The sequence below is a fragment of the Lepidochelys kempii genome, chromosome 6 (genome assembly GCF_965140265.1).
Source record: "Lepidochelys kempii isolate rLepKem1 chromosome 6, rLepKem1.hap2, whole genome shotgun sequence".
Taxonomy (NCBI): domain Eukaryota; kingdom Metazoa; phylum Chordata; order Testudines; family Cheloniidae; genus Lepidochelys; species Lepidochelys kempii.
Genome location: NC_133261.1, coordinates 101816408 through 101830648, shown reverse-complemented (window position 1 = coordinate 101830648; position 14241 = coordinate 101816408). Strand labels below are relative to the sequence as shown.

Here is a 14241-nt window from a genome sequence, read left to right as displayed (position 1 = left end):
GAGAATAAAAGGGACTCAAGAGTAAAAAAAAAAAAAAAGAATGAATTTACCGTGGACGTGGATTATCTAGAAATTGAATTACCAACACAGCATCTGACTCTGTATAAGCAGAAGCCACTCTTTCTCTCTCTTTTATATGAGGAAGACATCTTTTGTGTGTGGGGGGGGGGAGGAAAAGGTTGTAAGATATCTGGTTTTTTACCTTTTGCATTGTGATTTTTATTTTTCTAAGAAAAGTATTCATCATTGTTTGCTTCCTAGTACTAGGGTGAACAGATAGCAATTGTGAAAAAAAGGGATGGGGGTGAGGGGTAATAGGCACCTATATAAGAAAAAGTCCCAAAAAACAGGACTGTCCCTATAAAAACGGGACATCTGGTCACCCTAGCTAGTACAATATTATGGTTGGCTTATACTTAATCATTTCTCCTGCTGAATCCTGCCAAGCTGATTGTGATTATGCCCCATTTAATTATAGCAGCATAGCTTGTTTGTATATGGTCATTGTGGGAAGTATCATTCAATTGGGGAAGCTATGTTGTAACAGCTGATATGAAGCATGACGCATCCTGCATCCTGGCAGGGGGGTCGACTAGATGACCCTTGCAGTCCCTTCTAACCCTACAGTTCTATGACATTTGACTTCTGGCCAGGTGAGGCCCCTCACACCTGTGTGTGGAGACAGAAGAAAGTATATGGCTGTGGTGATTGTGAAATCATATTATGCTGTGCTTCAGTGTGAGACAATGCCAATACCATGGTTATAGTGGCTAGATGGACATATCACCAAGGTGATGGTCTGGTCTCGTGGAGAAGGGTGTCAGGAACAGACTGGCTAGGTCACAAGCACAGGTCACAGTGGATAGGCTTCTTTGCTGGTGCATATCTCACCAGCAGCCCCAATCCAGATCTGCAGATTAACCTAATGGTCTCTTCACCTGTACAGTAAATGACCTTTATTTTTACCTGGCTGGGCACAATTAAAAATTGTCCCTAGCCCAAAATTAGAGGCCATTTAAAAGAAAAGCCAAGGTGTGTTCAGTATCCTGGGCTAGTCTGCCCTGAAGGTATCAGTTTCCTGATGTGTAAGTGAACCTGTTGTTTCCCTTAACTGTAAATCACAACCAGCTCAGGACTTCTTCATTTTTCTTGTCTGAACGCTTCCTCCTAAGCATGGAAGCACTTGTGTCCCCCGACCCTATTTCTGCAAACAGGGCAGGTAGCTCATCCCATCCGGGTAACTTTTACTCCCTTGGCCCCTTCCTGTGCCTATGCCCTCCATTCCTATGCTGCTTGGGATCTTTATCATAGATGAAACTGGAAAGGCCCTCTTGCGTGAACTCATTTCGTACTTGCATTATATTATGTGTGTGGCTTCACTTGAACATTCTGGCCTTGTTCTGTTTCTAACACAGCCCTGTTGCCACTGCAGTTTTATGACAGATCATTTGTTCCTCTCTTCGTTTGTCACACTGCAACTTTGATTTATGCAAATCTGCCCTGTGACATAAAAGCATTTCAGCAAGAGAATGCAGTGAACTCTCTGACAGGCAGCTCAAGCAAATAAGCCTCTCAAAGCTTGAGAGCTGTCTGCCATTTGCCTCACAGATGTAACCCTTACTGCCTTGGGGCATGATGAAATTGGTGCCACCACGCTAGGAGGCACATGATAGCCCCGGGGCTGTCAGAAACAAAATGTCACAGTGAGGATGCAGCCAGCATATACCTTGCTTTTGCTGTAGACACAAGCAGGTAGGAGGATGAAGCACAGGTAGGACAAAGTCAAGCCGAGGCCACGGCAGTACCAGCAGTGATGACAAAAGAGCAGGTCGTACATGGAACAATGCAGAAAATGGCACTTTAAGGTGGTTTTTGACCCCTTCGTAAAAGTGACAGTCTATACTACTGGGGCAAGTCGACCCAAGTTAGGCTTCTTCAGTTATGTGAATAACGTAACTGAAGTCAGCGTAGCTTAGGTCGACTTACCGTGGTGTCTACACTGTGCTGGGTCAATGGGAGATCCTCTCCCACCAACTTCCCTTACTCTTCTTGGGGAGGTGGAGTACTGGAGTCAACCAGAGAGTGCTCTGCAATCGATTTAGTAGGTCCTCACCAGACCCACTAAATCAACACTGCTGCATCGCTTGCAGCTGTGCTGATCTACTGGTAAGTGTAGACATCACCTAAGGGAGAGAAGAGGGGTGGAGCGTTGCTCAGGGGATTGGTTTTGGGTTACAGACCTTCTTCTCTGGTCCAGGCTGGTAGTGGTTGAGAGGTAAACATGTTGATGGCTATTTGGTGGCCTCTGGGAAATAAACTCGTGATGTCAGTCCAGTTGCTAGACAAATGTCCACATCCCAGTTGGTACATTTGTTGGCAGTCTCAGCAGAGAGGCCAAGTATGGCTGTGGAAAGTGAATTACCTTCAGCCCTAGAAGTGGTCCCTACCAAATAGGGCACACTGGTAGGGAACCATTCCACTGTCTGTGCTCTGCGAATACAGAACTTAAGAATCCAGGGCTGTTAGTTCAGCACCATTAAAATCACTTTTAAAAAATATAATTAATAAAAGATCTGGGCAGGACACTGTGCTTTACTGACAAACCAGCAAGTACTTTGTGATTTTAATTCTAACAGTGTTCGAAAGAGAGCAGAAAGAGGATGTTTTCTTCTTTTTCACTCTGCCAATTGTTTGCACATCATGCCACCCTCCTTGACTTTCCCTACCTCTAATTCCAGCCTCTTTGTTTAACATCTACTTTCTCTTATTGGCGCTGTGCAGGCCTTACCATTACTCTCTCTTATTTTGGGGGGGTTCTTTAAGACATCTGCTGAAGAAGGTGTTTTCTTAATTAACATCCCCTTTGTGGTTCTACAACCGTAATTGCTGCATTTCTTGAACAAGTTGTACTGCTCTGTTTACTACATTAAGGCCATCATGTTCATGTCTATCAGTAAGTAGGCTTCTACAGAACTAGTATCTGAAATTAGCAGTGTAATAGTTTTGGGCTTTCTTGGTTCTTACGTCCGTGAAAGGTTCTCCCGGCAGAATGTTTCATTGTAAATTTCAGCTCCTTAATCAATATTGTTCACTTACCCAAAGACATTTCTTAGACTTCACTCTTTTCACATATGCATACCCATTGTTTCTCAACTGACTATAGTGCCTGATGCATGCAATGTTAATTACTCCTACCATGTTTCTGATGTCTCTTTTCTGCTATTTCTATTTGTCAGGATTCTTCTATTTTCTGCAGAAAAAGTGAGATCTCTGAGCACCTCCAGTAATTTGTAACCATGGCAAAAATTAATCATTTGAAAAGTGTGCCAAGGGACAGGTACTATGCACAGTACATTCAGTATCCTGAACAAGTGGAAGGTCAGACAAATCACAGAGTGCATTATATGGGAGATTCAAAACAAATAAAAGGAATGGCTGCCTGGGGAATTATAGACAAATCAGCGTAACTTTGAAACCTGGAAAGATACTAGAACAAACTATTAAGCAATCAATTTGAAAGCACCCAGAGGATACCAGGATTATAAGGAATTAGTCAAGAGCAAATCATGCCAAATCAACTGAATTTCCTTCTTCAGCAGGGTTACTAGCTTAGTGGACAGGTGGGAAGCAGTAGATGTGATATATCTCAATTTTAGTAAGACTTTTGATATATGACATTTTCAAACGAGAGAAATGTTGTCTAGATTAAATTACTATAAGGTGGGTGCACAACTGGTTGAAAGACCATACTCAAGGAATAGCCTTCAATGTTCACTGTTAAACTGGGAGGACATATCTAGTAGGGTACCACAGGGGTCAGTCCTGGGTACAGTACTATTCAATATATTCATGAATGATTTGAATAATGCAGTGGACAATATGCTTATAAAATTTGCAGATGACAGCAAACTTGGAGGGGTTGCTAGTACTTTGGAGGACAGGATTAGAATTCAAAATAATCTTGACAAATTGGAGAATTGGTCTGAAATAAGGTGAAATTCAATAAAGAAAAGTGCAAAGTATACACCTAGGAAGGAAAAATCAAATGAATAACTATAAAATGGGCAATAACAGGCTAGTGGTAGTACTGCTGAAAAAGATCAGGGGTCTTAGTGAATCGCAAATTGAATATGAGTCAACAGTGTAATGCAGATGCAAAAAAAGGCTAATATCATTCTGGGATGTTTTAACAGGAGTGTTGTATGTAAGACACATGAGGTAACTGTTCTACTCTACATGGTACTGCCTCAGCTGGGGTACTGTGTCCAATTCTGGATACCACACTTTAGTAAAGCTGTGGATAAATTGGAGAGAGTCCAGAGGAGAGCAACAAAAATGATAAAAGATTTAGAAAACCTGACCTGTGAGAAAGTTAAAAAAACTGGGTGTATTTAGCCTTGAGAAAAGAAGACTGAGGGGAGGCTTGATAACAGTTTTCAAATATGTTAAGGGCTGTTACAAAGAGGATGGTGACCAATTGTTCTCTGTGTCCACTGAAGGCAGGACAAGAAATAATGGGCTTAATCTGCAGTAAGGGAAATTTAGGTTAGATATTAGGAAAAACTTTCTAACTATAAGGGTAGTTAACCTCAACTGGATGCCTATTCCAGAGCTTATCGAATCCCCATCATTAGAGGTTATTAAGAACAGTCTGGACAAACAGCTGCCAAGGATGGTCAGATTAGGGGGCTGGACTTGATGACTTCTTGAGGTCTCTTCCAGCCATACATTTCTCTGATTCTAAGGTAATGGCACATGATGACACATGGGGGATCTGTGGGCAGGGAACAACCTCAGCACTTCTCTAAATTAGGAGACATCACAGAAACTGTGAGGAATCCACCTCCACTAGAACTCCTTGAAGCTAAAAGCTATACATCTGACACTTAAGCTAAAGAAAAATCTCCATTATAAGCCAAAGGTGGTAGCCTTGATATGTTCTTTTGGGCCTATGTTCTATTGTCTAGTATGGGATGTCAACAAAAGGCACTTTCTCACTGTGGGCTGCACAAAGGAGCTGGGATTACACTATGAGAATAATAAGCACTTTTATAGGGGATGAGGACCTCAAAGTACATTACACTCATTAAATGAGCTTATTATCCCATGGGACAGGAAAATACTACAGAGATGGATGAACTGAGACTGGATGAACTGAGAACTGGATGAAGTGACTTGGCTAAACTTAGAGTCAGTGGCAGAATTGGGAACAGATGCCAGGAATCAGACTCCCAGTGTACTGCTCTAACCAGTATCCTGCTCTGCTCTGTGGAGGTTCATCTTTCTTGAAGGAATGGCTGAGAAAGAACACAGAGGACCTAACATTAGAAAAAATCTAGTAACTGAACAAAGCAATGAATGAAGCAGCTCCAGTGAGGTAAATCCATTGTCCTGTTGAGTTCTTTGCCTTCATGGTAAATTGGAGTCCAGTTGGTGATTGTCATAAGGCAGCCCCCCCTCGGAGCGCTCTCCTGCAGCAGGCCATGGTACAACAAGTTGTACTTGCCTCAGTTTCCCCTTTCTTTTGTCCATGAAAGGAACATCAGGTGGGGTCCACAAAGGTACTTAGGCACCTAAATCTCAGACTTCAGTGCCTATGTTTTGGGTTTAGGTGCCTAAGGCCCAGTTTTAGGCTTCACTGTGATCCACAAAATTCCCACCCAATCCTGCAGTCAACCTAAACTCCCACAGAGCCTAAATTTTCAGAGTAAAATTTCCCTAAATGTCTATAACTTCTTCCTTTGAGTAAGCACACTGCTGCTTCCCTCTGGGCATCTAGACACCTATCTTCCAATGAAGCCTCTATCTCACGGCGAGGCCTGATCCAGTAGACATGCTCAGAGGCCACATACCAGACTGAAAAACTGGCCACTACAGTAGGAGACGGGTGCTACCCATTTTATACCTTTTTAGCCCAGTGAGTAGAGCACTCACTTGGGATGTGGGAGATCCATGTTCAGTTATCCCCTTTTTGCCAGAGAGGGAGAAGAAATTTGAACCTGAGTCTCCCACCTCTCAGGCGAGCCTTTTAACCATTGGGCTAACAGTTATAAGGTGGGCACTATCACTACACCTCCACCTCCTCTGACTGCTTTGTGTGAAGCAAGGCAGCACCTAACTCATTCTCCAAGAAACTCTTTAGGCTCCGAAGCTGCCCGACTCCAGGTGGCTGGTTCCTGTTCGTGGATCACTAAACAAAGCTAGGCACCTATCTGCACCCTGACTGAGTGCCTATCTCCAAGAGAGGGGCAAGGCTTAGCACACACCCTTCTTGTTAGCAGCTCCCATTGGCCTGCTTAGGCAGCTTCCTGCCTAGAATGCTGGATTTTGTGGATCACATTCTAAGGCACCTATCTCTCTCCATTTATTGTGTAGGGAGCCTAGATCCCTAACTCAATTTTGTGGATCACAGTGATGTTCCTGTGATTTTCTAGGCACCTAAAAATTAAGCACCATGATATGCAGCATTGTGACACTGAGTCCCTTTATGCATCTGGGCCCTAGTCTCTCACAGTGTCCAATTCAAAAGCCCCCCTCAGGGCATAATTTATTCTTTTACATGTCCACAGAATCCTCGTGATAAAACCAATCTGCCGAAATCCCTGAAGTACATCAGGTTCCCAGCAGTTTTCCATGCCCCCTCCCAAGACAATATTTCCTGTTCACCCTCTCGAGAGTCCATCTCCAGTCTGTTCCCCGAATCCTTCTGACCTTGTTCCAGGGCTCCACTCTCCAGACCAGAGCTCCCAGATTCGCTTCTTTCCTGCAACTCTTCTCCAGGGGCCCCAAGTCAGGTCTCCCATGAGAGAACTCCCAGCAGTGTTCCACTCACCCAGGCCTCTCTGCCAGTGAGTCTTAATTCTGCCCAGGAAACATCCCTCCAAGACCAACCCCTTGTTCTGGGATCAGCTTCCCCAAGCCCTCTGCTCAGTTCTGCTGCAAAGGGCAGCTGTCTTTCTGAGCATGAATCTCCCCTCACTTATGAAGGTTTTGTACTGGTGTAACTCCAGTCAATAATTATTGCTGATTTTACATGGGTATGAGTGAGAGGGCAATTGGGCCCTTTCTCTGGCATTAATCAGCACTCCCTCGTTTCTTGGATAGAACCTGTTGTAGCATCCTTCCATATGGCTATTTTCCATCTTTATTTTGCTTGATTGCTCCCTTAGTGAACAATAATGTTTCCTTGTCAGTGGCACCCTCTGGCTGCCTTCTGTAGGTGCTTTGTCTCCTTGCACTCCCCCCTGTGCCACAGGCTGATGTGATTGCCAGTGGCTGTGTCATTTTATTAGGTAACACACCCTCCAAAGAAGGACACATTACTCACAAAAGCTTTGGATCATGTATGTTGTTGCCAAATCTCTTTTGCACTCCTCCATTTGGGTTTCACATCCTCCACAAGACAGTGTACTGCAGCTGCTTGCATACAGGAATGATGCAGAATTTCAATAATTTCTCAAGAAAGGATCCCTTGCTTTTCTGAATAAAATTACACAAATCTCCCCGTCGCCATCATACATAGTACACACAGACATGGGAGGCTAGCTCTATGTGTCTGTTATGCCAGCTTGATAAGTTGCTTCCTTCTCTTCATCAAGATCATGACATTGGCTCTGATGGGCAACGTTTTAAATTAACAGAAATAAAGAAAACATGTCCCTTTGACTGTCAGGCAACACTAGTCAGAGTGAGAGACCGTATTTACATAAGATAAGGAGACACTATCTAGATAAAAACAACGTACGGTTAAAAAATAAGAGCTTGATCTAGTGCATGTTGAATCAATATGAGTCCCTCTACTGGTTTCAGAAGGCAGTGGATGGGGCCCTAATAGTTGCTAAACGCATCACAAGAGCCCAAATCCTACGAGTTGCTGAGAGACCTGACCTTCCATTTACTTCAGTGGGAGCTGAGGATGCTCAGTACTTTTCAGGATCTGGCTATAAATGATTAAACTGAAAAAATAAAATTAATTTATTTTTCACCCATTGTGCCCTGTTTATTTTACACTTGATACAGCTTGGGCAGTGGAACTAGGTTGGTCAGTTTCACTTTCTAGTTCTCATTCCTGGGTTATGGACATGGTAGCTGACTGTTTTCACTAAAAAGACTTTCTGCATTGTTTCCTATTAAAACTTTTCTAAGTATTGTGAGATGTTTCCAAAGCCAAAAGTACCTGGCAGTGTATCTTTTCAGCCATGGTACCTTGAGGCAGCTGACTCCATGGGTAGTATTGTTTCAGCAATGCATAAGTCATATAGTGAAGTACTTGGGTTTGCTTCATTTAGGGGGGAAATTAATTTACTTGATGTTGCCCTAGTACTATAGCAAAGGAAGTTTGGTAGGACCAGCACAGAAAAGAGTAAGAACAATATACCAAATTGTAACTTCATACGAGAAATAAATCCACATTTTCTTAGGGCTGTTTTCCTGCTAACTCAATAGTTTCCTACATGGGTACATAATACTGAGTGAAGAAGCGCTATTAATAGGAATATGTCATAAAGAAGTCTATTCCTGAAAAACCGCTTGCAAGCAGAAACAGCTGGTCCACCTTTCTATTGAAGAGATCAAATTTATGGGAATTTGGAAAGCAGTCCAGCTAATTAGGAAAAGGGGTGAAGAAGGTAGCCACAACAGAGACAAGCATTGCTAAGGAAGATGAATGGATAGCAAGAAAGGGTTCATTTCAAGTTGCCAGGTTTCTTCCATACAAGAAATGGTAACATGAAAGGATATGGGAAAACTGAAAAACAAAAGCCATAACATCTTTTGCAAACAGGTATCACAGTATTGTATTCTGCTCTAAGAACCCAATTCAGCAAAGTACTTAAGCATGCTTAACTTTAAGTATGTTCTTAAATCCCATTTATTCAAGTTCAAAGAACATGAAACACCCAAATCTACATGTTATAAAATAACAGCGGACTAAAATAAATATGATGTCCATCTTATTCAAAGTTTATCTTAAGAGTTAATTAAGAGACTCAACTAACCTTAGAAAAGGCTTAGCACAACCCCTTGAAGGTTTCAAGCATTCATCACATAGCAGGACAGCTCAAAGCTGCTGTATATGAGGAAATTATTAAAGAAGAATTCCATGAAGAATTCCTTTATGTAATTAAATATCACTCCTCAATAAACGGATCATACTGGAAATAAGTAAAACCAATTTCATCTGGAGACCCTGTTAGAAAAATTTTGTGTTCCCATTTTTCACAAGTTAAATGAACACAAGACAGTGTTCGTTTGTTGCATTTCTTATCTCACTAAAGCAAGCTCAGTTTCTCTAGAACTTTTGGCTGTCTGCGGCAATCCCAATCAAGCCTTCTTCCTGGCATCCCTACACCCCCTAGGGACTTCTTTTCAGCACTTGAAAACATGAAAATACTCATACTGGGTCAGACCAATGGTCCCTCAGACCCAGTAACCTGTATCTGAAGGTGGTCAGTGCCAGTTGCTTCTGGCAGTTAGTGCTTTAGGGACATCCAGAGCATGGGGTTGGGGCCCAGACCATCTTGCCTAATACTGTAGTCCTTAATGGACCTATCCTCCATGAACTTATCTAATTCTGTTTTGAACCCAGTTATACTTTTGACCGTCACAACAGCCTGTGGCAATGAGTTCCACAGGTTGACTGTGCACTGTGTGAAGAACTACTTCCTTTTGTTTGTTTTAAACCGGCTGCCTATTAATTTCATCTGGTGACCTTTAGAACTTGTGTTATGTGAAGGAGTAAATAACACCTCCCTATTCACTTTTTTCAGATCATTCATGATTTTATAGACCTCTATCATATCCCCGCTTAGTCATCTCTCTTCTAATCCGAACAGTCCCATTCTTTTTAATCTCTCCTCATATGGAAGCTGTCCCATACCCTTAATCATTTTTGTTGCCTTTCTTGGCACCTTTTCCAATTCTAATATATCTTTTTTGAGATGGGGTGACCAGAACTGCTTGCAGCATTCAAGGTGTGGCAGTACCATAAATTTATATAGCAGCATTATGATATCTTCTGTTTTATTATCTATCTCTTTCCTAATGGTTCCTAACATTCTGTTAGCTTTTTGACTGCTTTTGCACATTGAGCAGATGTTTTCAGAGAACTATCCAGGATGACTCTAAGATCTCTTTCTTGAGTGGTAACAGCTAATTTAGACTCCATCACTTTGTAGTTTGGGATAATGTTTTCCAGAGTGCATTATTTTCCACTTATCAACATGATTTCATCTGCTATTTTGTTGCCCACTCTCCTACTTTTGTGAGATCCCTTTGAAACTCTTTGCACTCAGCTTTGGACTTAACTATCTTGAGTAATTTTGTACTGTCTGCAAATTTTGCCACCTCATTGTTCACCCCCTTTTCCAGAACATTTATAAATATGTTGAAAGCAAAAGTCTCAGTACAGTTCCTTGGGGGACCTTGCTATTTATCTCTCTCCATTGTGAAAAGTGACCATTTATTCCTACTATTTGTTTCCTATCTTTTAATCAGTTACTGATCCTTGCATGGATCTTCCCTCTTATCGCATGACTGCTCACTTTGCTTAACAGCCTTTGGAGAGGGACCTTGTCAAAGGCTTTCTGAAAGTCCAAGTACATTATATCCACTGGATCACCCTTGTCCACATGCTTGTTGACTTCCTCAAAGAATTCTTTTAGATTGGTGAGGCATGATTTCCCTTTACAAAAGCCATATTGACTCTTTCCCAATATATTGTGTTTATCTATATGTCTCATAATTCCATTCTTTACTAGTTTCAATCAATTTGCCTGGTACTGAAGTTACGTTTACTGATCTGTAATTGCCAGGATTGCCTCTGGAGCCTTTTTTAAAAATAGGAGTTACATTAGCTATCCTCCAGTAATCTAGTACAGAGGCTGATTTAAGTGATAGGTTACATACCACACTTAGTGGTTCTGCAATTTCATATCTGAGTTCCTTCAGAACACTTGGGTGAATACCATCTGATCCTGGTGACTTATTCATGTTTAATATGTCAATTTGTTCCAAAACTTCCTCTATTGCTGCCTTAATCTGGGACAGCTCCTCAGATTTGTCACCTAAAAACGGAATGATTTGGGTGTGGGGATCTTCTCCACATCCTTTGCAGTGAAGCCCGGTGCAAGAAATTAATTTAGCTTTCTCCACAATGGCCTTCTCTTCCCTGAGTGTTCCTTTAGCACCTTGATTGTCCAGTGGCCCCACTCACTGATTGGCAGGCTTCCAGCTTCTGATGTAGTTAAAAAAAATGTTGCTGTTAATTTTTGTGTTCTTAGCTAGTAGTTCTTCAAATTCTTTCCTGACCAGCCTTATCATACTTTTACAATTGACTTGCCAGAGTTTATGCTCCTTTCTATTTTTCTCACTAGAATCTGACTTCTAATTTTTAAAGGATGCCTTTTTGCCTCTAACTGCCTCTTTTACTCTGTTGTTTAGCCATGGTGGCATTTTTTGGTCCGCTTACTGGTTTTTTTTTTTATTTGGCAGTATACATTTAGTTTGAATCTCTATTATGTTGTTTTTAAATAGTCTCTATGGCGTATACAGGCATTTCACTCTTGTAACTGTTCCTTTTAACTTCTATTTAACTAGCTTCCTCATTTTTATGTTGTCCTCTTTTTTAAGTTAAATGCTACTGTGGTGAATTTCTTTGGCAGCTTTCCCCCTACAAGGATGTTAAATTTAATTACATTATGGTGGCTGTTAATGAGTGGTTCAGCTATGTTCACCTGTTGGACCAGATACGGTGCTTCACTAAGGACTAAATCAAGAATTGCCTCTCCCCTTGTGGATTCCAGGACAAGCTGCTCCAAGATGTAATCATTAAATGGTGACAAAAAATTTTACTTCTGCATACTGTCCTGAGGTGACATGTACCCAGTCAATATGGAGATAGTTGAAATCCCCCATTATTATTGTGTTTTCTGCTTTTGCAGCCTTTCTAATTTCCCTGCGCATTTCACTGTCACCCCCCTGATCAGGTGGTGGGTCGATAGCATATTCTTACTACTATACTCTTATTATTCAAGCATTATTCTATCCCTAGAGCTTCTACAGTACAGTTTGATTCACTTAAGATTTTTACTGTATTTGACTTTATGCTTTCTTTCACACAGAATGCCACTCCCACACAGTACAACCTACTCTGTCATTCCTATATATATTGTATCCTGGTGCTAGAGTGACCAGATAACAAGTGTGAAAAATCAGGACAGAGGGTGGGGCGGTGGGGTAATAGGTGTCAATATAGGAAAAAGCCCCAAATAATCGGGATTGTCCCTATAAAATTGGGACATCTGGTCACCCTAGCTGGTGTTACCATGTTGCATTGATTATTCTTATTCTTCCAAGTTTCCGCAATGCCTGTTATATAAATATCCTCATTTAATGCCAGACACTCTAGTTCACCCATATTAGTATTTAAACTTTTAGCATTTGTTTATAAGCACTTGTACATTTTGTCAATATTCAGTTGTTTGCCTTCATGTGTTATATGTAAACTTGCTGTCCCTCTAAGTCCAACACCATCAGCCCCCCCGTGATTTTTGTTCAGTAGTCATATCTCCCTACAGGCTTTTCTTCTGCTTCTCCAACCCTGAAAAATCTAGGGACAAAACAAGATGTACAGATCACACTGACTTGTTGATCGTCCAACAGAAAGCAAAGGATTTGCATGATTTAAGAGTCAACATTTGTAAAGTCAATTGCACATACTATATTCTACAGTTAATGTGATACTGTAAAATGTGTTATATTAGATATGTTATACAGTAGGTAAGACTAGATGATCACAATGGTCCCTCCTGTCCTTAAAAATCAAACAAAACCTCAATTTAGGTTTTGTTATAACAAGATTTACAAAACCTAAAAATCAAGAAACATCAGTGAAGACAAAGCTTTTGGTTTAGATGTAAATGTTCCTCTACAGGGTTTGTCACTACAGAATTGGGTGACCTCAAATGAAACTGAGAAGGGAAAAATGAAGTTGACTACTTTCACTGCCCCAATTGAGTAAAATGCCAAAAAAACAAGAAGTCAGCATGAATAATGAAAAGTCAATAAGATTGTAAACCCTGTTTCCCATTCAAAGATGTGAGGTGCCTAAGGTCAATACACATAGGGACATTTGCTTTTTTTTTTTTTTTTACAAATGTGATTTTTCACTTGACAGTGTCTCTCTAACAGAAAAAGAATGAATGAGGAGTAAGGTGTGATCATTTGTTCTGTACTACAGTGAAATGTGTTTTAAGCCACCACCCCAGACAATTGGGGTGCTTAAGGGGATTTTAAAAAGGAGGGGACTTGTACTCAGCATGTTTGGGGACATTTTCCCATGTCTCGTCAACAAGGAAATTGCGTAATTGGGATTCCATTGTGTATGACTGGGGCCCCCCTTTCCTCCGGTTTGTTGAATAATCTTGTGGGATTGGGATAAAGCAGACTTTTCAGGGGTAGATGATAGTATCATTTTTGCTGCTCCTGGGGACTGAATCACCCCCTGATGCCTACATTAGTTATCCTCCCCCCCCCCCCATTGTCATGGGTCACACTAGTAGGGATTCATTGTGATCACCAGGGACATTCTTGTCACTTAGACTTACCTATTGTTGAAACCACAGTCCCCACAAAATAAAAGGCCCCGGTAAAATCCCATCGGGGTCTGATGTCATCGACCCGGATCCCGGCCACACTGGCCTCTTGGTACTCCCGGAGGAAGTCTTGCAGCTCTGCCCGGCTCAGGTTGTGCCTCTGGCTGAAGTTCACGAACCTCTCCTCCCACTTTTCCTTGGCTTCCCTCTCGGTGGGCAGCTCGATGGCGGAGAACACGGCGGCCCCGCACAGCATGTACAGGATGATGAGCGCGGCCAGCAGCAGGAAGCGGGCGTTATCCTCATTCAGGTGACCCAGGCTGGAGCAGCAGCAGCCGCGCCACGCCATTCTCCGCCCCGGGGGACCAGGCCGAGGGGGCTGCTGGAGCCCGGCACTAAGTTTGCACCGACCGCAGCTCCCCCAAACTCCGACAAGCGTAGCGGCGTCCTGGGTTATACTCCCGGAGCCAGGGCTGCCAGGGGCCGTGAGCAGCGCGATCCATGGCCACCCCGCATCTCTGCCGGCGGAGCCGGCCGGCCTCCCCAGGGCACTTGGATGGCAGAGGCGTGCAGCGCTTCGTGAATCTTTGTCGCCACTTTCCCGCCCTTCCAGCGGCTCTCGGAGCTGGACCTCATCCTCGGGCGTTCC

General features: G+C 42.4%; 1 protein-coding gene across 1 annotated transcript in view; it reads right to left on the bottom strand.

Annotated features, from left to right (window-relative positions):
* Positions 1 to 13941, bottom strand: part of KCNK13 (potassium two pore domain channel subfamily K member 13) — a 124659-nt gene extending 110718 nt beyond the window's left edge. The window contains exon 1 of the mRNA XM_073350698.1: positions 13605 to 13941. Coding sequence (XP_073206799.1) covers positions 13605 to 13941 — 337 coding nt within the window. The remainder of the gene's footprint in view (positions 1 to 13604) is intronic.
* Positions 13942 to 14241: the final 300 nt, after the last annotated feature.